Here is a 26,664-nt window from a genome sequence, read left to right as displayed (position 1 = left end):
GGGAGTCTCCGTCACGGTTTCAGCCAATCAGCGCGCGAGGTGGGCGGACTCTCGGTCCAAACTTTTACGCGGCGCCATCGGCTGAAAACTAAACCGAGATGGAATCTCCCAGTCTGAACCGGTTTCAACCGGTTGTGAGTTAGTTGCTTGAGAGAGGAGAGGAGGCGCAGGCACCACACAACCTTTATACCGCCCCGCCGGAAAAATCACAAGAGTAACGAATTAATAAGTGAATCAAGGTTTTACTTTTATTTTTTCGTAAAATGTGTCGGAAAGGAAGCTCGCTCGGTTTTCCGTAACTGTAGTTTTGGGAATCTAACATTCTTAGCAGCTAGGCATCATTCGCTGCTGGAGCTGGATTTAGTCAACGCTGAAACAGCAGCAAAGATAGGAAATCTTTCCAAATCAACAGTGAGGTGCTTCACTGTTAACCTTGTAGCTTCTTTTGGCAAACGCCGCTCTTTTGAGTCAGAGCCTTGGACTTTTAGGTAGGTAACCAGGGTTAACTGCAAACGTGCTGTGTTTTTTAGTACTAAAATGCATACATTTGTAGGTATAAGTATATATGCTATTTAAACGCTACATTATAATGTCACGGTGTTTTTGAAAATAAGAATTTGGATGGCACTGCCAGCATCAGTAGGGATAACCAAGCAGCCATTGACTGACCGCTAGCTAACGTTCGCAACTGTATTAGTTAAGCTAATGTTAGCAGTCATGGGGGAAAGTGCTGTAACTTTTTTCATAGGGAGAAATTGTAGCAAAAAGTGCGACAACGCAGATGAATAAGTAACCATGTGCTTTCTGGTTAAACCCTCGCCTCTCCCACTGACTGTAGCAGCATCCACGCCTGTGCATGATCCGAGCGGATGTTAGGTTTATGTTGCTAGGTGCGCATCAACCTCTGCTATCTGTATCCAAGCAATACCGCAAAGATTTTCGCATCAAGGATAATGCTCGCCAACTTCATAGTGGTGATGAACCAGCTTGATAGTAACGTGTTTGCATGGGCGTCTTCTGTCTCTGGCATCCTTGGTGGGAGTGGTTGTAGTGAGCAGTGAAAGGACCACATGTGACCAGTTCGTATAACGACTAGCTGCAAATGGAGCGTCATTTGGGGGCTAATTATAGCACCGTGTGCGCGTTGTTTACACCCGTCTCGGTAGAGATATTGGGAATAACTTCCTACTGAGCTCCATATCAGATTGAGTGTATATTTCCAGCCTTGGATTTGCGCTGGAGTCTGTTTTTGAACTGAATTCCGTTACATGCAGATGTAAACAATATGACGTCGCTTTGTATATCCGGCACGTGGCTCGTTAAAACCTTAATAAAGTGTGACTAGCCCTTGGTGTGTTGCAAGCAAGCTTGCTTCAAACCGCATGCTAAGGGTCATATAAGAGGAAACTGAAATGTTTGATCTGCACAACCTGAGCAGAGTCGCTGACTTCTGGTTTTCTGCTGCTAACTCAACTTTGCCAATCGATGTTGACCTATTTTACCTTTTTGTAGTCAAGTCACCGGTTTAATTTACATCTTCAATAGTTTTGGTGTTGTATAGTCCAGGCTGGGGATTTCAAGAGTTGCTATTCTGCTTAATAACCCAGAATAAGCAAAACTGAACCATAAGAAAGATGAATGAAATTTCTTCATCTATTCATCTTATTTCCTCCAAAACATTGCCAGACACATGACACCATGAGTTTAACTTCTCAAAGTGACAGCTCTCTGAATGATGTTTGTGACAGGGTCAGCTGTTTGGACTCATTTCCAAATGAACGGTTCACATGACTTTGCCCACTGAGTGTGCTCTGTGCATTCATGACCCCCTCCCTGTCCTTGTTACAGAACTCTATGCCAGCAGTTATGACAATGTTAGCAGACCATGCAGCTCAACAGCTGCTGGACTTCAACCAGAAATTGGATATCAACTTGCTGGATAATGTTGTGAACTGCCTATATCATGGCGTGGGACCTCAGGTACGTTGTTGGCTTCATTAACCCAAACCGGAGGCAGAATGATCGACAATTTCGTCTCCCTTACTATATTTTCCTCTTTAAAATAAACTGTTTTGTTTGAATGAACCTTGAAAAGTTCCCTCTGTTTTTGTATCGCAGCAAAGAATGGCGCAGGAAGTGTTGACACACTTAAAAGAGCATCCAGATGCATGGACAAGAGTGGACACCATCCTGGAGTTCTCGCAAAACATGAACACCAAAGTAAGCTCGCCATAATTCAGAAAGTGCAGCTGGAAATGCATTTAATTTTGCTTTGAGGAAGATTTCTATTTGAACAAAATACCTATTACAGGCTCTTTATCATGTATTGATAAAGTATTATACTGTTAGCCATTTAGCGATGCACACATGGCTTATTTAGAAAATTGACCTATGCCCAAACTTGCACAAGTTTCTCAAATGAAACAAAAAGGAACTTGAACCACCCAGATAAACATTTGAAGCACATAAAAGCCAGCAGCTTTTCTCTCATCTACAAATCTGGCACAGTTTTCTACACTTCATGAGTAGAATAAAACAAATGTCATCTTAGTTTACGGCTCTGTGCCCTCAGAGAACTGAATCCACCGACTTTCATTTTGTTTTTCAACCCTAAGAGAGCCAGAATTGCAAAACTGAAACTGACTCCAACTTTGAAAACATTTTAAGTGCAGCTTCCTCAAAGTAATATGAACATATGCATTGTTTAAATGTGCTTTGTTTTTGTTTCTGTAAGATTTCTTTTAATGATTGACAATAAGTCGCTGATGTCTGAGTTGACATGTTAATAGTACTTTTCTAGGTTTAAATATGTATTTTGCCAAATGAGTAGAAGAAGAGAGGAAGCCAAAGGTAAACACCTTCAAACATTTGGGTTTTGGTCTGGAATTAAAGTATTTGTAATATATATTTTAATGTAATACATTCAGGTTGTGACTATTTGATATTAATCACAATGTTCCATTATGTTTATGGCTTGTAATAGGAAGAAAGAGGGTGTGTCATCCCGTGCATCTTGACACAGCTAGGCTTTGACGGCAGGCCTCCAAAAGGTCTACCCTTTTTTAAATTACTTTTGACTGAATTCTGTTCATCCATTTTTTTTCCTGCATCTGTTTCACTGGACAGAGGGGGAGTGCAGGCTGCAAGCAGTAGGATCCATTGTGCTGAGACAATTTTTAAATGATTTAATTTCAGCTGTAGGGATCACGGCTCTGTTCCTGACTATGCTCTCTTCTTTACTTCTCATCTTTCCTTTTATTCTCCTTTCTTTTGTTTACCTCAATTAAATAATAATAATTAAAAAATGGACAGAACCTTTTATGATAGCAATTGTTAGAAAAGATTGGGGGGTTTCTCTTCTTGCCTCCTGTGCTGGTTTTTGCACTTTTGGAGTTAAAGGTGAAATAAAAATGCACCAATCCATGTGTTCTGCCATTCAGTTGACACCTGTGAGTGTTGCACTGTCACTCTGCCTGTAAGGAGATTTCACCTTTAATCTCTCGGCATCTATTGTCTGCAGCACTTTGGTGATCCTGCTTTAATAACATCCTGTTCTACAAGTTATTCCTTTTATCCCCTCTAAAATTCATGTTCTCTTGAACTGATGATCCCTACCGTTGAAACAGTCAACTCAAGAAACAGTGATGTCTCTGAAGTAAATGTTTTATTTGCCTTTTTTGTAGAACTTAACCTGCGGCTGGTCTCGCTGTTCCTTATGACGCACCAGATAAAGAAACATAGTTTGGGTTATAAACGATAAAATTAAGTAACAATTCAACACACTTAAGTTGGAAAAAAGGCCTGATCTTGGATTGGGTATCAAAAACACTGCATTGTTTAGAGCTAATTAGGATCTTTATGGTGGGATTAGTGGATATTTTTTTCAATAAAAATGCATTAGGCTTTATTCTCCTGTTTAGGTTTGGTTTTGTTCACACCTCAACCTTTTTAACTGAATCTGAGGACAGGCACATCGCTTATGCAGCAGTAACTTCATTTTTAAAGTGTACAAGGTTAGGGGTGAGTAATGAGCTAAAAAAATGTAAAAGTGTTGGTTTCTGTCGAGATTAATGGGAGTAAAATGGTGCCACTCTGTAGAGAAATCAATTCAGTCATGCCCATATAGATTTCTTTAAAATGAACATGGGGTATGTGTTTGTATCATTAAAATGATGGATTTCCCTCCAATTTTTTTGGTTTTAACGTTGTTAGCTGATTTACAGTGTTCACAGTTCAGTATTCACTGATTATTTATTTTTTCTGCAAATTGTTCTTGGAAAACATGCAGATTTTACACATTTTGTTTGAAAAGTAAATCTGAAATATTCCAAAGAAAATCCAGATTGGGAAGCTGAAATACTGAACAACACTACATGAAGACAGCCAATCCAGGAGCGGCATTTATTTACTTTGGCTCTGATTGACTGAAGAGAAGGAAACTAGTGATTCTTAGCTTTTGCTGTAGCATGAAGATGCTTTTCACTATGCGTATTACTGCTTATTAAAGTTTAATTTGGTGATTTCAACTATTAAAAGAGGCAGTTTTAAACATTTTTTAAATGCTTTTAGAATCTGGAGTATAAATACTTACATCTGCAAGTTTGCAGATTTTGCGGCTCTGACCTCTAATCCACTGTACCACTTAATAATTTCTGCACTCAACACATTAATGAAATATTTTAGTCAAGCCACCATTGTGTGGTGAAACACCTAGTGTTTTATGTGATGAACTAGTTTTGTATTCCTACCTCAGTTCGTGGGGCTGGGTGTTATTTTGTTTTTTTTTATACCAGTTAACCGTCTTGCTATGATCTGGTAAAACTAGATTCACTTCCATTTTCATTTATGACTACATGAAATATAAAGCATTAACTAGGATTGAAAACAATTTTTTTATTACTGTGGCATCGATAGACAATTGTAAGGATAAGAATTCAGTCAGAAGGTATGTAAACATTATACCACTTTAAAATGTTGCATATTGCCCAATAATATTGTTTTTCTGAGAGCATTTTCAAGTAATGGTTATGGTGTAATAGTTTAAGAACACATGATCAAATGTCAATGAACTTTAAATTCTGGTGAACATTTAAAACTGAAACTGGAAGATATTTTAAATACCCAAAATACATGCACAAAACAACAGAAACCACAAATAAAATTAATTTTGATGTTTCTCTAAATTTTTTCTTAAAAAAATATTGTAATCAAACCAAAGTACCAGACTTTTGCCATCCAGTTTTTGGTAGAAATAAAGAAAAGAGAAAAACGCTAAGTCATGCGCATGGAACTGATTAAGGTTGTTTTAATTTAACATAATAGTAATTGGTTTGTTGCGACAGGCCAATGCACCATGCTAAAGTAAAGGGTCAGATGATGAGCAGAAGAAGAAAAAAAAAGCCAACGCTCATTTTGAAGACATACAACTAGGACTGGACAATAAATCAGTAACGATAAATGTCGTGATAGACACATGATCATTATGAATACATATTCAATGTAAAGAATATTCACTAAACTCCAATCCAGAACCGCACAGCATTATGGGAGATGTAGTTAGACGAACCAAAAACGCACTCTGGTCCACCTACAAACCTAGATCTAACTTTGATTAAAGAGAACTCGTGCAGTTTTAAGGCATCTCTGAACGCCAAACTGACCAGAAAATGGACTACACTGAGAGGCATTCTGGGTAAATACAACCAAAACAAACGCACTAGTCTAGCGCTAGCGGGAGAAATGGCTTTTTGCGAAAGACGAAAGAGAAATCTTACAACTGTTGAAGTCCGACGGCGCTCCATTCCTTTCGAGAAGGAAGTTGCATTTAGTATTGTCTTCAGAAATATTTCTGGCGTTTCTTTTGGTACTTCTTGGTGAACAGGTTTTCAAAAGATTTTTCTTTGACACAGTTCAGCGTGAAAGCAAACCGCTGAAACTGAAAACGTAATAAATATCACAACTTTGGTCCACAATCAAACCAAATCTCGTGGAAAACTAACCAAGAAAGAAGGCCCTGCTATATTTCTACAATGTCATCCAACCAGAAAGACTTGATCTTACATGTGTAATGTATAAGTCATCGGAAACCGGTAAATTTTGACTTGCAGATCCAGTTCTTGTTTTTAGGAATTATACCAGGTGTTATAATCACCCTGCCTAATAAAAGTTTTCATTTAATGTGCGAATGTGTAGATTCTTGATTGATTGTTTATACAAAGGTACTGTCTGTCGTAGGCCTGTCACAATACCAAACAATAAATTGTCCCAGAAGTTCTTGCGACAAACAATACTACTGTTGTTTTGGACCATTTTCAAGTAAAATAATAGTATGAATGCATGCGAGTATCTTTTATATAATCGGGAAAAACAACTAATTCAGATTTTAAAAAAAAACTCTTTTCCAAGCATAAATTGTCCAAGACGGCAGCGTAAAACATGCAACAAATCCAAAATATAATGATAACTGCATAATAATGCAACAACAAATTCTCAAAAATCAATAAACTTTACGTTCTAGTGAACATTTAACACTGGAACTGGAGAATATTTTAAACATTAAAAAATATTTTTACACTTCAAAATGAATTATGAAGTGTCTGTAAACAAAATTATCCTTCATAAAAAGGGCTAGCTGAAACCAAAATACCAAACTGAAAATGTTTATCCTCCAGTTTTTGGTAGACAGAGAAACAATAAATCATGCAAATGGAAATTATTGGGTTTGTTTGAATTTATCATCCGATTAATCAATTTATTGCTTATTGTGACAGGCCTAGTCTCTCGTCTCGATTAAGTAACAACTTTCATCACTTTCTCCTTTATGCAGTTTTAATAAAGCCATGGTTTTGTTTTCCTGAGCTATTTGTCGTCTTAGCCTCAGTTACTTTAAAAAATGAATTTTGAAATCTTACACTGTGAAATATCCAATTGCAAGTTCTTGATTCCCAACCTGAGATGGCCTTTTATAGCATTTTTGACCTCAGTCTGAGGCATCTGTGCTCTGCATGGTTAATAGGCCGGCATATGTTTTTGGTGCCTTTTGCTAACTGGTGCGATGCTGGAAGTAACAGCAGGACATCTGCAGTGTTTTCAGCGTAACACTCTGTGTAGAGACTTTCATAGGGAAGGTGCAAAATCTGCATGAAATGGATCAGACCAATCAATTTTAGAAATCCAGGCCACAACAAACTGTTTTTGGTTTGTATTAAGGTGACGCAGTTCTTGTTCTCAAGTGTTGTTAAAGTTTGTTTGTTTTTTTCTTCCTTGCTAATGCTGCTTCCTTGTTGCATTTTTCAGTACTATGCTCTTCAGATACTGGAAACAGTTATCAAAACAAGATGGAAGATTCTGCCCCGAAATCAGTGTGAAGGTAAGCATTCATCCTGTGGTGGATATAACAGTACTTGGCATTTAATGTGGGTTTAAATGTTGTGACGTGTGGTTGCCATGTTGAAGAGTATTCCCCTGCTAAGCATGCTGGACTGTTTTCTGCTCCACTGGCTTGCGCTCACTTTTGGGACCAGCTAGAAGAGAAAGCAACTAAAACTCAAAACACTCCAGCAGTTTTTTTTTTTATTCACTTACATTTGTTGGCATCTCTTAAAAGAAGTAGATGAATACTATCACTATTGAAATTAAATAAAATGGTAGCACCCTGGCTTGAAGTTTTTATGTCAGTTTGTTGGGATCTGATGGTTTTGATCTGCTGCTTTGCCCTCTTGGTGTCATAGGGAGTGAGGAAGGGGTAGTTTGACGCAGTTACCCTCTCCACTGTTCCCTGTAGAGTCCTGTGCAGTTTTTGGGAAATTTTCTGGTCACAAGAGAGAGACAGACTTTTTTCAGAAATCTCAATGTCGATTTTTGCCTTGATGTGTAGCTGAGGTAGATTTTTGGTAGAAGTAATATTAGGGCCAGGCTAAGAGATTTATTAATTACAAGGCATTATCTTATATTATGAACAGGAATATGCAATATTACCAAAAGAGAGTTGGTAGATTAATTGAAAAAGTTGTTTAAATAAGAAGAACATTTTAATTAGAAATTTTTAAGATCTAATGTGAGCAGTTTGGCAAACCGTGTGGTTCTTTCTTCAAAATAGACTATTTTGTGATTGTTTAAAAGTCCTTCCACTGATAATAATGTGATGATGATGTGTTAAAAATTTAAGTATTTCCTTATTTGTAAAACAAATGACAAAGTATAACTTATTGCAACGTTATCCCGGTAATATTATGACTATTCTAATACTATTTCAACTTTACTCTGGAAATGTTTAAATTTATTTATGAATTTATTTTGGTATGATTATGATCTCATTGTTGTTCAACTTTATTCTGGTAATATGACTTTATTCTCATATTACGAATTCATTTTGGTATTACTATGACTTTATAATTGCACAACTTTGTTCTGATAACATTACAACTTTATGTTTATTCTGCGATTACTATATCTTGTAGTAATATTACAACAGTAACGTTCAACTTCATTCTTGTGTTTTTACAACTTTAATCTGGTAAAAACTTTGTTCTGGAATTATGACTTTATTCTGGTGATATAACAAGAAAGTACTTACAACTTCATTCTTGCGTTATTACAACTTTCATCTGGTGATGACGACTTTATTCTTACATTTTAATAACTTTATTCTCTCGTTATTACAACTTTAATCAGGTAAAGATGACATTATTCTTGCATTATGACTTTAATTTGGCATTATTGCAACTTATTATTACAACTTTGTTTTCATATTACTATTCTTGCAACTTTATTCTTCTATTGTTGCGACTTTATTGGTGTACGTCTTTATTCTTATATTGTTACCACTTCAGTCTCGTAATTACATTTTTATCTTAGCCTGGCCCTAATGCTCTATTGTAGATTTTTAAAGATGCATAATGTTGGATGATGCCATGTCTGTACATTGTATTGGTACAATAATTTGATTATGCTAATGAAAAACACCACAAATGGTTAAATGTCCAGATTTTAATTTCTGCCTAATTGCCCATCAGCTTGCTTTTTAAGCACCAACAGCATTAAGGCTTCAGAAATAAAAAAGACATAACTGATAATTGCCCTCAATTTCATTGTTTTGAAGAGAGAAAAAAGTAATGAAAATGGAACAAAATTGGTAATCAATGTCAAATCAATTGATTCTGCCTCCCTCCATTCTTCTATAAGTTTACTAAAAATTCATTTTTCCCATTGACCTAAGACTTACCTGCTTCTGACCGTAGATGCCTGAATTTTGTTCAAGTGGCAAATCCAGTGCAGGGCGACCGGCAAGTATGTCTTTTCCCCCTTGTGTCAGAGTATTGCCTCGTTTCGGCTCCTCTCACCACACCCCAGCACATCATTTCCAGCACAGCCAAAAGCGAGGGTGCTGAAGCTTAGTGTTTCTTTCCTCTGTGTTTTTTCTTTTTTTAAGCATGCCTATCGCATTGATAGTTTTGCATGCAAAAAAACAAAAAAACACAAAGGAAATGTAACTTCCACTGAACTGACCGAAACATTTTGCCCTGCAGCAGTTCTGTGGTAGTTGCAGTAAACATTCGTGGTTTTCAATTGGCTTTGCAACAGTGTGAAAGTGGAGGGCCACACCTTATTTTAAAAGTGTATAAATGTGGGATAAGTTAGGTAGTTACGTTAGCTTGATGCCAGCAGATTGTTTGAGGGTTATTGTGTAATTTGCTTCAGGCAGCTCGTCATGTCAGGATATGTTGATGTAAATGTTGTTGTTGGCGACGCTAACGCTCTCCTTCTGATGCCTTTGTGTATTTGCCAGGTATAAAAAAGTATGTTGTTGGGCTCATTATTAAGACTTCATCGGATGCTTCAAGTGTAGAGGTGAGTGAGTCTTTAAATAATGTTTACATTGTGTTGTAGTCTAGGAAGATCGCTCTGTTTTGTGCCTTTAACATCTCCACGTTTTGTGACATGATTACAAATTTGTACATGACAGATCAACAAAAAGTGGAGTTGTTCAGAAGTTAAAAGCAGATTTAGCTTACAAAACGGCATCACAAGCTTTAAACATCTCAATAATGAAAAGATGAAGACTATCTAAAAACCTGAAAAGACGAAGCCAAACAAGGAGAACATTAATCAAATTCAAAATCAGTTCAGAAATACTTTATTGATCCCAATGGAAATTAAATAGGAAAGCAGACAAGAGGCTCATGGCCAAAACCTGCGGGGAGCGAAGGAACCAAACGTAGACTTACAGCCAGAATTATAATGGGACGGTTTGGACTACAGCATATTAATGTGTTCCAGAGGCCTAATTAAAGCCCAGAGCTTCACCCTTGATTCTATCTGTTTGGGAATGAAAAATTGATGTGCAAAACTACTTTGAATGTAAGTTTTAAAGGTAGGGCTGAATCAATTAATTACAATTGATAGATTATTGAAATAATTGTCAACTTATTCAGTCATCGATTAATCATTAACTGGCATATACAGGCTCAAAAAAGGCTATTTGCTAAAATAGCAACACACTCAGACCAGTAATTAAGCCAAAACTGTACAAAAATACATACATTTTGCGTTTAAAACTAAAAAACTACTTTAGTCTGTAAAATATGTTCTAACCAGAACTTCTCAAATGGCAATTTTAGCTTTAACTGGTTCAAATGTTGCAAAAAACCAAATAAAAAAAAACAACCTTTAACTACGTAATTATTAAACTGTTAATCCAAAAGTACAATCAATGAATAAAGCAGAAGGGGTTGAGCTTTTCAGATGTTTTTATAAATATGGTTTTACTTTCATCATTTGCTATAAATCATTAATCATAACAGAATGCTAAGTTGTTGCATTTTAAGCATTAAAATGTTTTACTTTCTTATTTAAGAAAGAACTTGAATTTGTTTATTTGCAGATTTTAATTTATTTCTATTCTAATATTTATTGCTAAAAGGCTCAAATTTAAAAATCTACAGAATGTGCCAGTTTTTTTTTAAAGTAAAATAATTGTCAAATAATTGTGACGATTATTAGTTTAATCATCACAATAATCAGTTACAAAATTAATTGTTAGTTGCTGCAAGGCCTGCCGCAATAAGGCATAAATCAGTTTATCGATCAATTGCGTTTACAAATGGAAAGAAGCTCAATTGATTGATAGTTTTTCTCTCTTTCTTTTAAAACTGGATAGTAAATGTCTTCAGTTTGATGTTTTTGTCTCAAATAATCCTGAATTACAACTTTGTTTAGAGACTCCATAATTAATTTTTTTAAAATTATTATTATTATTTTAGATATTTAAAATGTTTACCAGTTCCATTGGTGAACATTCAACAGAATTTAAAGTTTATTCATTTTTGAGAATGTGTTCTTGTATTATTATTACTTTAAATAATCCCAAAACAACAATATAATCTTTTATCACAAAAACTTCTGGGACAATTCATCATCCAGGAAAATTCCTTTTAGATAAAATTTCTGCATTCTTTCATAATTACTTCCTACTTTTTGTTTGTCTGTCACTTAACATCCCACATAGAGATAAATTATGAGTAGATTCCCAGCAAATGAGTACTTGGAGAAAAGAAGCACCAGTTAGAGAACCAGGTGGAGACCATGCAGCCTGCTGCAGTGTTTTCACTCGCAGAAGGTCGCGGGGTTAAATCGGATGTCTTGACCCATCTCAGGGCGGATTAAAAGCTCAGATGTTTTGATTGTTCTTATGGGAGACGAATCAAAACATTCTGCTCTTCATTCTGGAGAGAAATGCAAAAATGTTAAATCCAAATATGGACTAAATGAGAAGCTGATTGCCTAGTTTAACCTGTAACTTTACTGAACTTTAAAATATATCGGATGTTTTGTTTCTGATGTCATAAAATCAACATCTGCACCTTTTCATAAAAGGTCAGTATATCTTTAAAATAACGTAATAATAATGAGTTCTGTGACACCAAACTGGAAGCTGTTTATGAATGTTATGTATGTATTTAACTTACTAAAAAAACAAGAAGGAAACCAGGTTTTCAGTTTTGTGTGTCAACTTCAAGCTGAACTGGATGGACTTTTAGTTTGGCTTGGATGCTAATATAAATAATTGTTTCCACACTTCTCCACTCCTTTTATTAATTATTATTATTATTATTTTTACTTATTTTACTTTTTTCTTCCTTTTCAGTATTTGTCTTGGAAATGTTCTCTATTTTAAAGAACTTTTGGCAGAAAATGACTTTTTAAATGACTGGAAGTGTTTTGTGTTTGTAAAATTACAAACATTTTTATGAAATTTGTCTGGATTATTCTTCCCCCCTTTCTCTTTCTTCACCACCTTTTTCTTTTTCTTTTGTAACCTTATTTTTTTAATTATATTTTCTACTTTAATTTTGAATGCATAATTTTTGCTCCGTTGTATAAAAAATGCTTTACAAATGAAGTTTGATTGAAATAATTAACAAATTAGTGTGTGAATTTTTGGACTAATGTTAGTTTACCAGCCATTGAAGCTTGTAATGTTGTTATTAATTGTTTATTATTTAGGTTTAGTTGAACTCTATAAACGATATAAAGATTTGTCCAGCCTGTTACAAAAACTCCTGATTTAATAATTAGTTTGATCAACTTTATTGTATAGAAGGATAATTCATGTGCTTTTTTCTTTGTTGTAGAAAGAGAAAGTGTACATTGGAAAGCTGAACATGATCTTGGTTCAGGTAAGTTTAATATTTTTCTGAGGGTTCATTTTTGTTAAATCCTCAAGTTTTGTATTTACATCATATTAATTTTGATTCATGTCACTTAAAACTTTATTTTCTGACCAACTTTGGTGCCATTATATTGTGAAACAGCAGACCAAACAAATGTTAAAAAATGTTTTTATGGTTGTATGATTGATGTTTTTCAGTGTATTCTATTTATAACCTATTAAGAATATTATTTTAGATTGATTCGAGGAACATACCACCTTATTTAAAGAAAACAAAAAGTAAACTATAGTAACTACTTCAATATTAAGGTAGTTTTATTGTTATGATGACCATAGAAAATGTTCCTTTTTTTTCTTTTTCGACTGATTTTGATGTGTTTAATAAAATGTGTTCACAGATCCTGAAGCAGGAGTGGCCCAAACACTGGCCCACATTTATTAGTGACATTGTTGGCGCCAGTCGCACCAGCGAGAGCCTCTGTCAGAACAACATGGTCATCCTGAAGCTGCTCAGTGAGGAAGTCTTTGACTTTTCCAGCGGACAGATGACCCAAGTCAAGGCAAAGCACCTGAAAGACAGGTGAGAGTCAGACATGTTTCTGCTGCTGTTTGGTGGAATGAATGAATGAATGGAGTCGCTGTTGTCTGCAGTACCCAAAAATCAAGTGAAAGAAAAAAAGTCCAAGTAGTTACTAAAGTGAAAATAGCACTAATTGACCAAAATAGAAAGTTAAGTGGAAATTTTGGTATATTAGGAATGAAAATGACAATAACTTATATAAGTTACAAAAAAAATAACAAAATCAGATACAATAAAATGTTTTCAAATCAGTTTCTTTCAATAAAAAAAACTTAAGAGACTAACATAAACTGCAGGTGTGTGTCTTTGTCCGGTGAACTTTTGGTTAAAACATGTTTTTTTTTTTATTTAGTGGGTAGAAAATCCAGAAATTTTACTCAAGAGTTGAAATAGTTAAAAATAAAGTTACTCAAGTAAAAGTAAGAAGTACAGAGTAGCAAAAAGTACTAATTAAAGTAAAAGTTGGGATGAAAAACCACTAGTTAGAAGAAAAAAGAATAAATCTTAATTTAACAATCCCTGCTGCACTGAATGAACATTAATTATTTACCTAATGAGCATAGGTGACTATTACCTTTTTGTTTGTATTTTGCTGTTTTTGACTCTGCAATAAATAAGCTGTTAAAGTAAACAGTTTATTATAATTTCATAGTAGTATCACTGTTACAGAAGTCTTTCCTGTGTTGTTCTAGACTATAAATAGTTGTTTTTTTAACGCTATTTATAGTCTTAGATTCTTCCATCGGGCAGTTAGCCATTCAAATTATTTATTTTTCAAGTTACAATCTTAAAAATATTAACAAGCTGTCTTGTCTTTTGATACCAGAACATTTCAAAGAAACCTTGTATAAAATTAATTTAGGGCATATTTTTCTCTCAAGAAGAGGCCAAGGGTTTGAGAGATAAAATTCCTCTGTCTGACCTTGGTGACTTTTAAAAACCTTCTTGTTTATTTTGTTGGTTTTATGGATGCTGATGTTCTTTAATATCTTCTTTTTTTGCTTCCAGCATGTGCAATGAATTCTCCCAGATTTTCCAGCTTTGCCAGTTTGTCATGGTATGATATTCACCTCATCTCCTTAATTTATCATTCCTCACATACCAGTTAGGTTTTCATGTTTTTGTCCTCGTTTGCCCTTTAGGAAAACTCCCAGAATGCCCCTTTGGTCCACGCTACTCTGGAGACGCTCCTGCGTTTCCTCAACTGGATCCCACTGGGATACATCTTTGAAACCAAACTAATCAGCACGTTGGTGTATAAGGTGGGGATTACATAAAGAGTACCTAATAAATGTACTCAAGTAAGAGTAACACTACTTTTACTTGTTACTCCAGTAAAAGTAAAAAGTAGTCATCAAAGAGTAAACATTTTTTAAACTTAATATTTGAAAATTACATCATCAGATGAATCAAAATATAAAGTTAAGTGGAAATTTTGGTATTTTAAGGATGAAAATGTCAATAATTCATAGAAGTAACAACAAAATCAGGCAAAAGAAATTGTTTCCAAATCAGTTTCTTTCAATAAAAAAACTGATGGAAACTAACAAAATCTGCAGGTGTGTGTCTGGTGAATTTTGGTTCAAACATGTTTGGTTTTCATTCAGAGGGCAGAAAATCCAGAAATGTTACTCAAATAATAATAGAAATACTTCATAGTGAAATTACTAAAGTAAAAATCGTTGCTTGGTTTCAGAAAAGGAAAAAGTGCAGTGTGGCTTTTCGATCAAATTACATAAAATTGCATCCAATAATTTGTTTTATTTTTTATTTTTTCTGATTTGACTTTTGTCTGTTCAAAATAAATAATTAAAAATACTCCAAAAAAAAATCCCCCCCCCCCCCCAAAAAAGTCACTAACTCAAAACTAAATACAACTAGTTATTACCCATCTCTGATTTTGAGTAACTCTCCCACCTGACACTTTTTTGTTTTTCGGTTTATGTGAAACCCAGTTAGTTTGTTGAACAACTGAAATCTCCCTGCAGTTCCTGAACGTTCCCATGTTCCGAAACGTGACGTTAAAGTGCCTGACGGAGATCGCCGGCGTGAGTGTGAGCCAGTACGAGGAGCAGTTTGTTACCCTCTTCACTCTGACCATGTGTCAGCTCAAGCAGGTGCGTTGAACCCGAACGGCTCGTTTATTTTCCTGCCGTCTGAGAGTCGGATTTTTACCGAGAAACGTCTCTTAAGATGCTGCCTCTGAACACCAACATCCGGCTGGCCTACGCCAACGGGAAAGACGACGAGCAGAACTTCATCCAGAACCTCAGCCTGTTTCTGTGCACGTTCCTCAAAGAGCACGGGCAGCTCATCGAGAAGCGGCTCAACCTCAGAGAGACACTAATGGAGGTGGGAGGAAGTTCTCAGGCTTTATTTTTAAGAAAAAAAATCAAATTAAAGCTGTAACGTCTGTATCTCAACTCGCCTTTCTCATCCAGGCGCTCCACTACATGCTCCTGGTGTCGGAGGTCGAAGAGACGGAGATCTTTAAAATTTGTCTGGAGTATTGGAACCACTTGGCTGCTGAACTTTACAGAGAGAGTCCGTTCTCCACGTCTACGTCCCCCCTGCTCTCCGGAAACCAGCACTTTGACGTGCCGCCTCGCAGACAGCTCTATCTCCCCGTTCTCTCCAAGGTACCGCCTGCTGCAGCGAAATCTCAATCTTTAGTTTCTCCTTTTGGGTTGAAAATGCCTAATATTACGTATTATAAATGTGCACAATAAGTACAAAGGCATACTTTCTCGCTAATGAGTTTTTAAATGTCCATTTGCAGCTTTTGCATTTGATTCTTGTCATAAAATCACTTGAGTCATTTGTTGTGTCAAATAAATGATCAAAAGCTCTAAAATAAAAGCAGATTTGAACCCATAATGACTGTATGGGCTCTGACTGCATGATGCAACGGCTGTGGAGAGTTTTGAGATGTTGACAGAAATGCTTTTGCATGCTTATTGTTTTTTTAATGAATCGTGACGTAGCGCAGATGACACGAACGAGGCTGAGCTGCTTTAACCTTTTGAATCCTGCAGCGTCTCACCTCACAGACACACTAGAATTATTTGGCACCCCTGTAAGACGTGTTGCTGCCAAAATGAGACCCTACTTACACTGGCACTCATAAATCAGCAGCTTCTAAAGTAGAGTAAATATTTCCCCCCTCTGGTAATGCCTTAAAGTAAATTTATACATCTGAAGTATGCATGTCCTGACAGATGATTTTTATATCCCGCGGCAGGTGCGACTCTTGATGGTGAGTCGGATGGCTAAGCCGGAGGAAGTGCTGGTGGTGGAGAACGACCAGGGGGAGGTCGTCCGGGAGTTCATGAAGGACACGGATTCCATCAACCTCTACAAGAACATGAGGGAAACCCTCGGTATGAGCTGATAACTGGGGCATCTGGAGTTCACGTTCTCTGCAGGGATCCTTATGGACAGATTTAATATTGCTCTGTCTTCAGGTTCTGCTTCTTTAATCAGATTATTGCAATATGACATGAGTAAATCTGGCCTTAAGCACGGACCCAGGATGTTATTAAACCACAGTTTGATTGGAGATCGAAGTTGCAACATTCGTTTCCAGTTTTCAGGTGGTGCGGTTCGCTTTCACACTGCACTGTAAAACAAACCAATCTGCTTGAAAAAACATTTTCCCCTCCTCGCCTGTGGGAGGCGCTGCACCAAGACCCACTTAAGCACAATTTCCTCCTTCACGAAATGTAAACAAAAATGGATTAATATCAGAATTTAGGGTCTTTGTCTTTTGTAAAAGACCATAAGACATTTCTCCTGCTAATTCTAGACAAAGGCATTTGTTTTGAGGGTATTTTACCCATGATACCTTGTGCTGTAGTCCATTTCCTGGATTTAGAGCGGTCTCTGGTCCACTTGGTGTTATGTTATTTATTCGAATAAGAGTTCTCTTCAACTGAACCGAGACCAAGGTTTTTAGGCTTACAAACTGAACGGTTTGAAAAATTTGTTCCCCTCCTCGCCTGTGGTGGCGCTTGCACCAAGAATTACTGAAGAAAACCATACAAAAACCGACAAAGAAGATCTTCACAAAACGTAAACAAATTTTAACGGTTGTCTTATTTCTCTGGTGTCTGGTTAAAAACAAAAAAACCACAACCCGTTTCTCCAGCTAGAGCTAGACTTGATTGTATTTACCCAGAGTTCCCTGCTTCATTGTCCGCTTCCTGCTTTTGGAGCAGTCTCTGGTCTGCATGGCATTCATATAGGCATTCAAACCATTCCAGACTTCAGGTTTTTAGGTGGTTTCACGCTGCGCTGTGTCAAACAAACCAACACTTTGCCTGCTCACCTGTGGGGGGCGCTGCGCCCAGAACCATTCAAGAAAATAACACAATAAACCTCTGAGTAAATTGTGTCATATTTTCAAAGTTCTGGGTGATTTAGCCATCTGTTGAGTCGGTGCTTTACTCCGCCTGACCTCGTGTCGCTTCGCCCCCCTGCAGTTTACCTGACTCACTTGGATTACGCGGACACAGAGCGCATCATGACAGAGAAGCTTCACAACCAGGTGAACGGGTCTGAATGGTCCTGGAAAAACCTCAACACGTTGTGCTGGGCCATCGGGTCCATCAGCGGCGCCATGCACGAGGAGGACGAGAAGCGATTCCTCGTTACTGTCATTAAGGTAAAATATACAAATCATTTTCTTATCAACATAAGTCAGGGGTGTCCAAAATACCAAACTGAAATGTTTTTTTTTTTATATAAGCTCAGCAATAAATCAAACAATATTTTAATGGAACAAAGAGACACTTTTTTGTCTTAATAAAAGCCAGTTTTCTAACTGTCTGGGTATCTAGTTGAAAAAGCTTAAAGTCAGAACTGCAATTTCTGAGACAAATGGAAGAAATAAAACGAAACAGAGCTCCTGATTATTGTCGAACAATGCAAACTTTTACTTTTTGTGTTTTATTTCTTTAATGAGAAAAACATTTTGGTGTTCAGTTCAACTCGAAAGCATTTTCAAACAATTTTGGAGAACCAGATTCTTAGCTTTGCACAAAAACATGAGGGGGAAACAGTTTTTACCATTTTGTAAAACAAATTATTTGTTTCATTTTGTTGTTTTCCCCATTCACACCATGATTACACACATTTTGTGTTAATACGCTTTACATGTTTATGAATAAATTATTGTAAGGAATAAATATGAATACATATATTTATTTATTGAATAATCAATTAAGTATTTATTAAAATGTTAATAAAAATATTTACTAAATAAGTAATAATTTTTTATTAAATATTCTAAAATGGAATTCAGAAAAATTTAAAAGCAGAAAAAGTAGAACTTGGAAAATGATAAAACAGATTCCAGATGTATTTCTTAGTTAATTTTTCTAATCTTTGAGTCTATTCCCAGCAGCAAAAATAAGAACTTTCTTTAATAAAACTAATATTAACAAGGTCCAAAACAAGAATTATTGTGGATGTTTATAGCCCAACTTAATATGAAATTAAAATAAGAACAATTTGTTCCTAGCAATTTCCGTTAAAGATTTATATTTCTCATTTAAATTGACAAGAAAAGCAGACAGAAAGGCTACATTGTTACATTCTAAGCAATAAAAAGTTGTATTATTATTATCTAATAAAGGAACTGAATTATTTGTTTATTTGCATCTTTTACCATATTTTAATCTTGTATATAAAAAAAAGTTCAAACAAAATATTTGCAAAATTTGCCACATTTTTTAGTCTTATTATATTTGTTAGTTGCAGCAGAAAGTGAGAACACATCTTGAAGGATCTGTTGTGTTTTGTTTTTTCTTGTTTTAGGATCTGCTGGGTCTGTGTGAGCAGAAGAGAGGAAAAGACAACAAGGCCATCATCGCTTCCAACATCATGTACATCGTCGGCCAGTATCCCCGTTTCCTCAGAGCTCACTGGAAGTTCCTCAAAACCGTCGTGAACAAGCTGTTTGAGTTCATGCACGGTAAAAACAAAGAACAAAAAGCCCTACATATCATCACCTGGTAGTGCTAAGGGGAATTATTTTTCACATCTTTTTAATATATTTTTCTGTCTTCTTGTTGCTCAGAGACCCATGACGGCGTCCAGGACATGGCGTGCGACACCTTCATCAAGATAGCGCAGAAGTGCAGACGCCACTTCATCCAGGTCCAGGTGGGCGAAGTGATGCCGTTCATCGACGAGATCCTGAACAACATCAACACCATCATCTGCGACCTCCAGCCGCAGCAGGTCAGCTCCAGACGATTATTAATCATGATTAACTGGTTATTGAATTGTTAGATAAATTAGTGATCAAATAATAGTTAAAAGGAAGAAACTCAAAAAAGACAACTTTGCTCAAAGAGCGGCATATGCAGATGAGTAATTAAGCCAAAAATGTACAAAAAATATACATATTTTGGATCTAAGATGGAAGAAAAAAAATCTTTAAGTATTTCTACATATGTTCATAGTTTTAGCTTTTAGTTCAGACTCTGTAAAAAAAAAAAAAACAAAAGCAGTGCTAATGGGCACCTTTTGATATTCGTGTATTAATATGTTTATCCACAAAAATAGCCAGCAGATTAGCCAAAAACAAATCTATCCAAATCCGTTTCTTTCAATGAAAATCTGACGAAACTTTTAACAGAAACTGCAGGTGTGTGTCTGAGTCCGGTGAGTTTTTGGTTGAAACATGTTTGTTTTTCATTCAGTTGGTTGAAATTTTACTGAAGATTAGCGCTACTTCATAATAAAATTAGTAAAAATACTCCTGAAACCATTTATTTTTTCAAAAAAGCTGCTCAAGTAAATGTGGTTGAGAAAATGTAACTGGTTACTACCAGTTTGTTTAAAATAAATTTGCAAATGTGCTGTATTAAAATAAAAGCATCTTGTTTTCTAATTATTTTGGACTTGACTCAATAAATTTATTCTCAATTATCAAAGCAAGATTTAAGTCACTTAATTTGAAAACACCTGCTACCTTCTGCTGAGTTTCATTAATTCATTAAAAGCTGAATTTGGAAAGTTGACGTCGGAGCAAAACTCTGGATGGTCTGTTTGTTATAAAAGCCTTTCATCAGATTAATGCCAGCATTTCATGCATGTTTGTCCTGTTTTTGTTCAGGTTCACACGTTTTACGAGGCAGTGGGTTATATGATCGGAGCCCAGACGGACCAGGCAGTGCAGGAGCACTTGATAGAAAAATACATGCTGCTGCCCAATCAGGTGTGGGACAGCATCATCCAGCAGGCCACTAAGGTTAGACAACAACATTCCTCCTGTTTGGAAATAAAAAACAAACAAACAAACAAAAAAAAAAAAAACAGCCAACGGACTGGTAACCGGCGCCGCTTCTCTGCAGAACGTCGACATCCTGAAGGACCCGGAGACGGTGAAGCAGCTGGGCAGCATCCTGAAGACCAACGTCCGGGCCTGCAAGGCCGTGGGTCACCCGTTCGTCATCCAGCTGGGCCGGATCTACCTGGACATGCTCAATGTCTACAAGTGCCTCAGCGAGAACATCTCTGCCGCCATTCAGACCAACGGTATGGGTATGCACATGCCACTGGGTTCTAGCGGCGCGCAGGACAAACAGAGTCTAAACCAGGGTGGACAAACTTTGAGAGTCAAAATACGGCAGAGTATTTGAGCCTCGGGAAGAAAATAAAAATACAACAAAGTTACGAGAATAAAGCACCCCCCTGGTCTAAACCCTGCTTTACCTTGTGAACGTAACAAATCTTTCTCTGAGTTTGAAGCGATGTGTTCACCGCGTGCGACCCGTTGCTCTGCTGCAGGCGAGATGGTGACAAAGCAGCCGCTGATCCGGAGCATGAGGACGGTGAAACGAGAGACGCTGAAACTGATCTCAGGCTGGGTTAGCCGATCAAACGACCCGCAGATGGTGAGATTTCACGCTTCATTGAATAATAAAATTATTTTGTGTCATTTGGATTGAACGTTTTAACCGGCACAAAGCAGGGAGTCATTTTTTGAAGTGAAAGGAAATATAATACAGATTTTACCCTTTCTCGAAAATCCATGTAATGTCATGTAAAGTAAAAAAACTTGCAGTTTCCACTTTTTAGTATTTATTAAAACATAAATACTTTGTTTTAGATCTTTTAACGGTTTCCATGTTTGAAATAAAATCTTCACCAATCATTTGCTTTTGATTGACCGGACAAAATCAGCCGTAGGGCCACAGATGGCCCACGCACCACAGTTTTAACACTCCCTAGTATTTTCCCACTGGTGTCACTGAACGGTCCGGTGTCTTTCTTCTCCGTCCAGGTCGGAGAAAACTTTGTGCCGCCGCTCCTGGACGCCGTCCTCATCGACTATCAGCGCAACGTTCCGGCGGCCCGAGAGCCCGAGGTTCTCAGCACCATGGCAACCATCGTCAACAAGCTGGGAGGTCACATCACCAGCGAGATCCCGCAGATCTTTGACGCCGTGTTTGAGTGCACGCTAAACATGATCAACAAGGTGGGAAAAACCACCAACAAACCCAAATCACGTGTCTAAAATGTCCATTTTACAATAACTGCTGTTTGTTGTAATGGGGCAGAACTTTGAGGAATATCCAGAACACAGAACCCACTTCTTCTACTTACTGCAAGCGGTGAACTCTCACTGCTTCCCAGCATTCCTCGCCATCCCCCCCGCCCAGTTTAAACTGGTGCTGGACTCCATCATCTGGGCCTTCAAACACACCATGAGGAACGTGGCCGACACCGGTAGGAAACCCCAAACAAATGTTACAAACGCCGCTAAAATCACTTACAAGTTTAAATTTATGTTTCTAAAATTAAGGCTTCAAATTGTCTTAAGTTTATTTTTAAAAGTGAAAGTTGGCCTTAAATATGTTCTGAACTTTTTTTCTTTCTTGTGGGAGTTTTCTGTTCAGTCATTAACGTCTTCATTGCATACGGTTCAAGCTACCGCTAATTAGCTGCTTTTATACCCTTGCTAACTAGCAAGCTAGTTCTTTGTGTGCGTCATCGGTTAAGTGCAAATTTCTTGTTAGATGCTTGGCATTTTGTGGAAAAACTCAAAATCTTATCAGGTAAACAATTTCTTATTATTGATTAAAAAGTACTTGTTTCACTGACAGATTATTTATCACAAGACATTTTAGGTTTACGATAGTTTTGTATTATTCTAATGGTACTTAGATATTTGCACTAGAAAATAGACCAAAAATCATGTTTACATGTTTACAGCTGTAGATTTTCTTTTTTTTATGTTGGGAAATCTAAAGTGTTTGTTTTCCTCCAGGTCTGCAGATTCTCTACACGATGCTGCAGAACGTGGCGCAGGAGGAAGCCGCAGCGCAGAGCTTCTACCAGACGTACTTCTGCGACATCCTGCAGCACATTTTCTCCGTGGTCACCGACACGTCGCACACCGCCGGTGAGTTCACACTAATAAAACGCACAAACTTTTAAAGTTCCTGCATTGAAATTAGAGCTGAAACAATCAGACCGACCACACCGAGAACTGTCTACTACAAGAAGATTATTTTTAAATAAGTACTGTCTTAATTTTCTTAGCGGAAATTAAGACAGAATTGTACAAATAATGTAAATATTCAATATTTAAAAAGCACACATTTCTTTGCAAATACAGCAATTTGTTTTTCATCTTCTGGCTCAAATTCTGTAGAAAAAAAATATTCTAGGCACATTTTGCTGTTAGTAATTTAAAAAAATGAATCAATCTATAAAGGTTCAAGGAATTCTCTGTTGCAATTTAAATAGGCAATAAAATCTTTTAATGTGATTTTAATAGTTAAATTAAAAAACAACAGTGCCAGTTTTTTTTAGCCAATTAATCAATTATTTTAGTAATCAAGACATTTGATAAATCAATTACTGACCAAATGATTACTTGATTAAACATTAATCAATTTATATAAAGTAATTTTTTGTTGATAATTTAATAGTCAATAAAATGGTTAATCAATTAAATTATTCATCGAGCAAACAAGTTGCCCGTTATTTTATGTTATATAAGAAATAAATAATCTTTATATTATTATTTTAGTTGCTGATTAATTGGAGTTTACTCTGTGTAGTTCTTCTTCTGCTGGTTTGAACAGGCAGTCTGTTAATTTGATCCCTGCTGCCATCTAGTGACCGGAGGTGGGATTTGTGGTTAAAGATGAATAAAATCAATAATAAAGTCTTCCTGTTCCTCGCAGGTCTGACGATGCACGCGTCCATCCTCGCCTACATGTTCAACCTGGTGGAGGAAGGGAAGATCACGGCGGTTCTGAACCCCGGCAGTCCCACCAACAACCAGGTGTTCATCCAGGAATACGTGGCCAACCTGCTGAAGACGGCGTTCCCCCACCTACAGGAGTGAGTCCAAGCGCCACAAACCGTGTGATTCCAGGCGAGCGTTTGCTCACGTTCATGGATGTTTGTGCTTCTGTCCGTCGCAGCGCTCAGGTGAAGGTGTTTGTGACGGGGCTGTTCAGTTTAAACCAGGACATTCCTGCGTTCAAGGAGCACCTGAGGGACTTCCTGGTCCAGATAAAGGTGAGGTTTGCTCGTTTTTGTGAATCAATGTCACTCTGCTGCTGCTGTTCTTTCTCCCAGAGGTTATCGGAGACGGCATAGCTTCCTGCTTAGCTGTTGTTTCCACAAATAGCTCGCGCTCACATGGTCGGGTTTCACTTTGACGCCTATAAAACGGCCTCAGCGAGTTTGTTGCTGGAACAAATCATTTCCTCTGATCGACACAAGGAAATCAAACACATCCTCTCTGTTAGCAAGGTGCTTCAAATCCTTGAAAAATTTTATTTGGTCAGTAACGTTTGTTTATTAAATCACTAAACACTAAATGATAAAAGTCTGTCTTAAATTATACAAAGTTTGAAATTATCAAAAGAAACGCAGGTCACCCTTTTATTTTTTTAACTGAATTCCACAACACATCCACATGTCAAGGTTGTCATAGTCAAGTTAGCATATCTGAACTACTTCCCTCGCTACCTTTTTTTCTTAATTGAAACTTTTTCCTGACCTTGTGACCAAGTTGTTACACAGTGCTGTTCCAAAGCACTGTGTCCCTTCTCTTAGATATCAAGTGTACATTTAAGATTTAGCGCGTTATATTGACAATTTAACAGCTAAAACTAATGCTAGTGATTGTTAGCGAGCAGCTTTTTGCCGTTTTGCGTGTATGACATCACACTGTTAGGTGTCCATAGCAGGTTTGGGACGTAAGAAAGGCCGCCTATATCCTTGCGTTTCATTTTGACCTCCTTGCTAAGCTAATGGCCCTGTAGCTGAGCTAACCGCCATGTTTTCTGCAGGAGTTTGCAGGCGAGGACACCTCGGACCTGTTCCTGGAGGAGAGGGAAGCGTCGCTCCGTCAGGCCCAGGAGGAGAAACACAAGATCCAGATGTCGGTACCGGGCATCCTGAACCCCCACGAGATCCCAGAGGAGATGTGTGACTGAGCTGCAGCTCCGGCAAAACTTGTACAGTATCCAAACAACAAAAACAACAAACCCCCGATCACAACAAAACCTATGAGGCAGTTGGTGGCGTACGGTGGGAGTTAGCCCCACCAGGCCTCTGCAGCGCGGGCTGTCCCTCCGGATGTTTGTTGACCAAAATAATGCCAATAATATCTTGTAAATGATTAGCGCGTCACTCTGTGGCCCCTTTTTACACAATTCTGTGTTTTTTGTATGGAGACTTTTTTGCGTATTAACTTTCCGGCTGTAACGTTTTCGGTGGTCTCTGGTCCATCCCAGACCTGCATGATAAACTTGTAACAATCGGTTGGGGGAGCAAAGATTTGTTTTTTGTTCACCTTCTGATTATGTTTCCCAGTTCTTCCTGCTTTTTTTTGTTTTTTTCTTTCTGCAACACGTGTTTATATGTAAATATCTTCTGTAAGCGGCGTCAGAAGCTTCAGACGATCGTGTTTGCTTGGAATGTGAATCTAACGGAAAACGAATGAAGGCTCTGTTACTCATAAGTTCTAGTGAAACCAGCCTGCTATCAGCAGGAGGTATATTTTCTTTCTTTAGTTCGTTTTTAGGGAAAACTAAACCGGATTTGTGCATATCATCCCAATTGTATAGCATCTTGAATACCATGGGAACACTTTTTTCTTTTATTCTCTTTTTTTTTGTGGGTGTGTGTGCGTGTGTGTGCTGTCGCTCAGTCGACATTGGCGTTTCGTTTTCCTCTAAGAGGATTGTTCATCATGGGGATGTTTTCCGGATGAGGCGGGCGTATTTATGAGTTCCTGGTTGGTTGGTTGGTCGCATCTTTATTACGACTCCTGTTTAACTCAGATGGCTTTCAGCATTTTATTTTTTTGAACTGTACTAATTTAGATTGTTTACCATGCAGTAGTGCGTCAGGACACTACCTGACTGAGCAAATTTTAAAAAATAAATAAATATGGGTTTACATTTAATTTTGTATTTTGTTTTGGATATTTCGATTGTAGCTGTTTTAAAGTTCTGTCCAAATAAACAAAGACGCTTTTTGAATCTGGTTAAACCTGAATTGCCAACGAGTTTAATTGAGAAAGAATGTATAAATCCAAATAAGCACCCAATCGCTAACGGCTTATCTCCCTTCTCGAGGTGTTACTTTGTTGTGAACTTTTTGAACTGATTAAAGTTGAGAATTTTATAACCACGCCTCGGGCCTGGTGTCTTCATTCCCACAGCCGAGGGTGGGATGGGAAAATGTGCTTTGATTCGACTTCTGACTCTTCCCGATATTGTCTCAATCATCTTCTCCAATGATGTAGTTACCTGTCCATTTGTTCAATCATTAGCTAATCCTCCATCTTCCCGCTACTTGCTCATCTGTCCAATCGGCAAGCTACCGGTCCATTTGTCCAATCCTCCAGGATCTCTACAAGTATAATTGTCCAATCGAGACAAGGATTAGCCAAGCTAATCTTCTCCATCTCTGTCCATTTGTCCATCTGTTGTCCATTATCTATTTGTCCATCATACATTTTTTGTCCATCCATTAGTTCCTCCAATATTCTTCTACCTGCCCAACAATTTCCATCTGTCCATGTTTTTGTTTAAATTCTGTTTTGAATGAAAACAGAATTCGGACCAGAACCAAAACTGTGAAAAAGCACTGTATTGAAAAATTTTGGTAAACTCTCCAGATGGTCCAGTGAAAGTGAGCAGAAGGAAAACCTTCCCCTCTTTCTCTCTCTCTCTCAGGGTGATGTAAAAATAAGAGCAAGATGATAAATGACCCGCTACGAACGAACGACTCGACATCCGACCGCTTCCGCTCGCTCACTTTTGGCCGCGCTTGCTGCTGTGTAAACCGACCCGGCCGCTAATCCCTGTTAACATGCCGGTATTGCACCAAAGCCGATGGTGACACTCCGCCGCCAAAAGACGAAGCGTTC

The 26,664-nt window shown here is 37.4% G+C and overlaps 1 protein-coding gene across 5 annotated transcripts; it reads left to right on the top strand.

Annotated features, from left to right (window-relative positions):
- Positions 1 to 105: 105 nt before the first annotated feature.
- On the top strand, positions 106 to 25,922 carry xpo1b (exportin 1 (CRM1 homolog, yeast) b). 5 transcript variants are annotated; one of them, XM_055029610.1, is made up of 25 exons: positions 106 to 488; positions 1,849 to 1,980; positions 2,119 to 2,220; positions 7,297 to 7,369; positions 9,788 to 9,849; positions 12,633 to 12,677; positions 13,069 to 13,250; positions 14,259 to 14,307; positions 14,393 to 14,512; positions 15,239 to 15,367; positions 15,444 to 15,602; positions 15,692 to 15,889; positions 16,492 to 16,630; positions 17,732 to 17,913; positions 19,068 to 19,224; positions 19,330 to 19,493; positions 20,374 to 20,508; positions 20,612 to 20,795; positions 21,048 to 21,154; positions 21,544 to 21,738; positions 21,821 to 21,989; positions 22,531 to 22,665; positions 23,456 to 23,615; positions 23,699 to 23,795; positions 24,575 to 25,922. In XM_055029610.1, exons 2-25 carry the CDS (start codon positions 1,855 to 1,857, stop codon positions 24,719 to 24,721), a joined length of 3,216 nt encoding a protein of 1,071 aa, XP_054885585.1. In that variant the 5' UTR covers positions 106 to 488; positions 1,849 to 1,854; the 3' UTR covers positions 24,722 to 25,922. The 5 variants fall into 5 exon arrangements, with proteins under 5 accessions (XP_054885585.1, XP_054885584.1, XP_054885586.1 ...); XM_055029609.1 differs by having other exon boundaries at positions 20,612 to 20,801; XM_055029614.1 differs by lacking the exons at positions 106 to 488; positions 1,849 to 1,980; positions 2,119 to 2,220 and adding exons at positions 2,722 to 2,850; positions 2,984 to 3,050; positions 9,240 to 9,288 and having other exon boundaries at positions 20,612 to 20,801.
- Positions 25,923 to 26,664: the final 742 nt, after the last annotated feature.

Source organism: Poeciliopsis prolifica, unplaced genomic scaffold (assembly GCF_027474105.1).
Source record: "Poeciliopsis prolifica strain line A6 unplaced genomic scaffold, Auburn_PproV2 SCAFFOLD005, whole genome shotgun sequence".
Lineage (NCBI taxonomy): Eukaryota > Metazoa > Chordata > Actinopteri > Cyprinodontiformes > Poeciliidae > Poeciliopsis > Poeciliopsis prolifica.
This window is presented reverse-complemented; position numbering and strand designations above follow the sequence as displayed.

Excerpts from the sequence above, each read along its gene's own strand:
- xpo1b (XM_055029609.1), top strand. The coding sequence starts at position 1,855 with ATGCCAGCAGTTATGACAATGTTAGCAGACCATGCAGCTCAACAGCTG. Across the intron at positions 17,914-19,067 it reads TCCTCGTTACTGTCATTAAG|GATCTGCTGGGTCTGTGTGA; the intron begins GTAAAATATACA and ends TTCTTGTTTTAG. Across the intron at positions 19,225-19,329 it reads GCTGTTTGAGTTCATGCACG|AGACCCATGACGGCGTCCAG; the intron begins GTAAAAACAAAG and ends CTTGTTGCTCAG.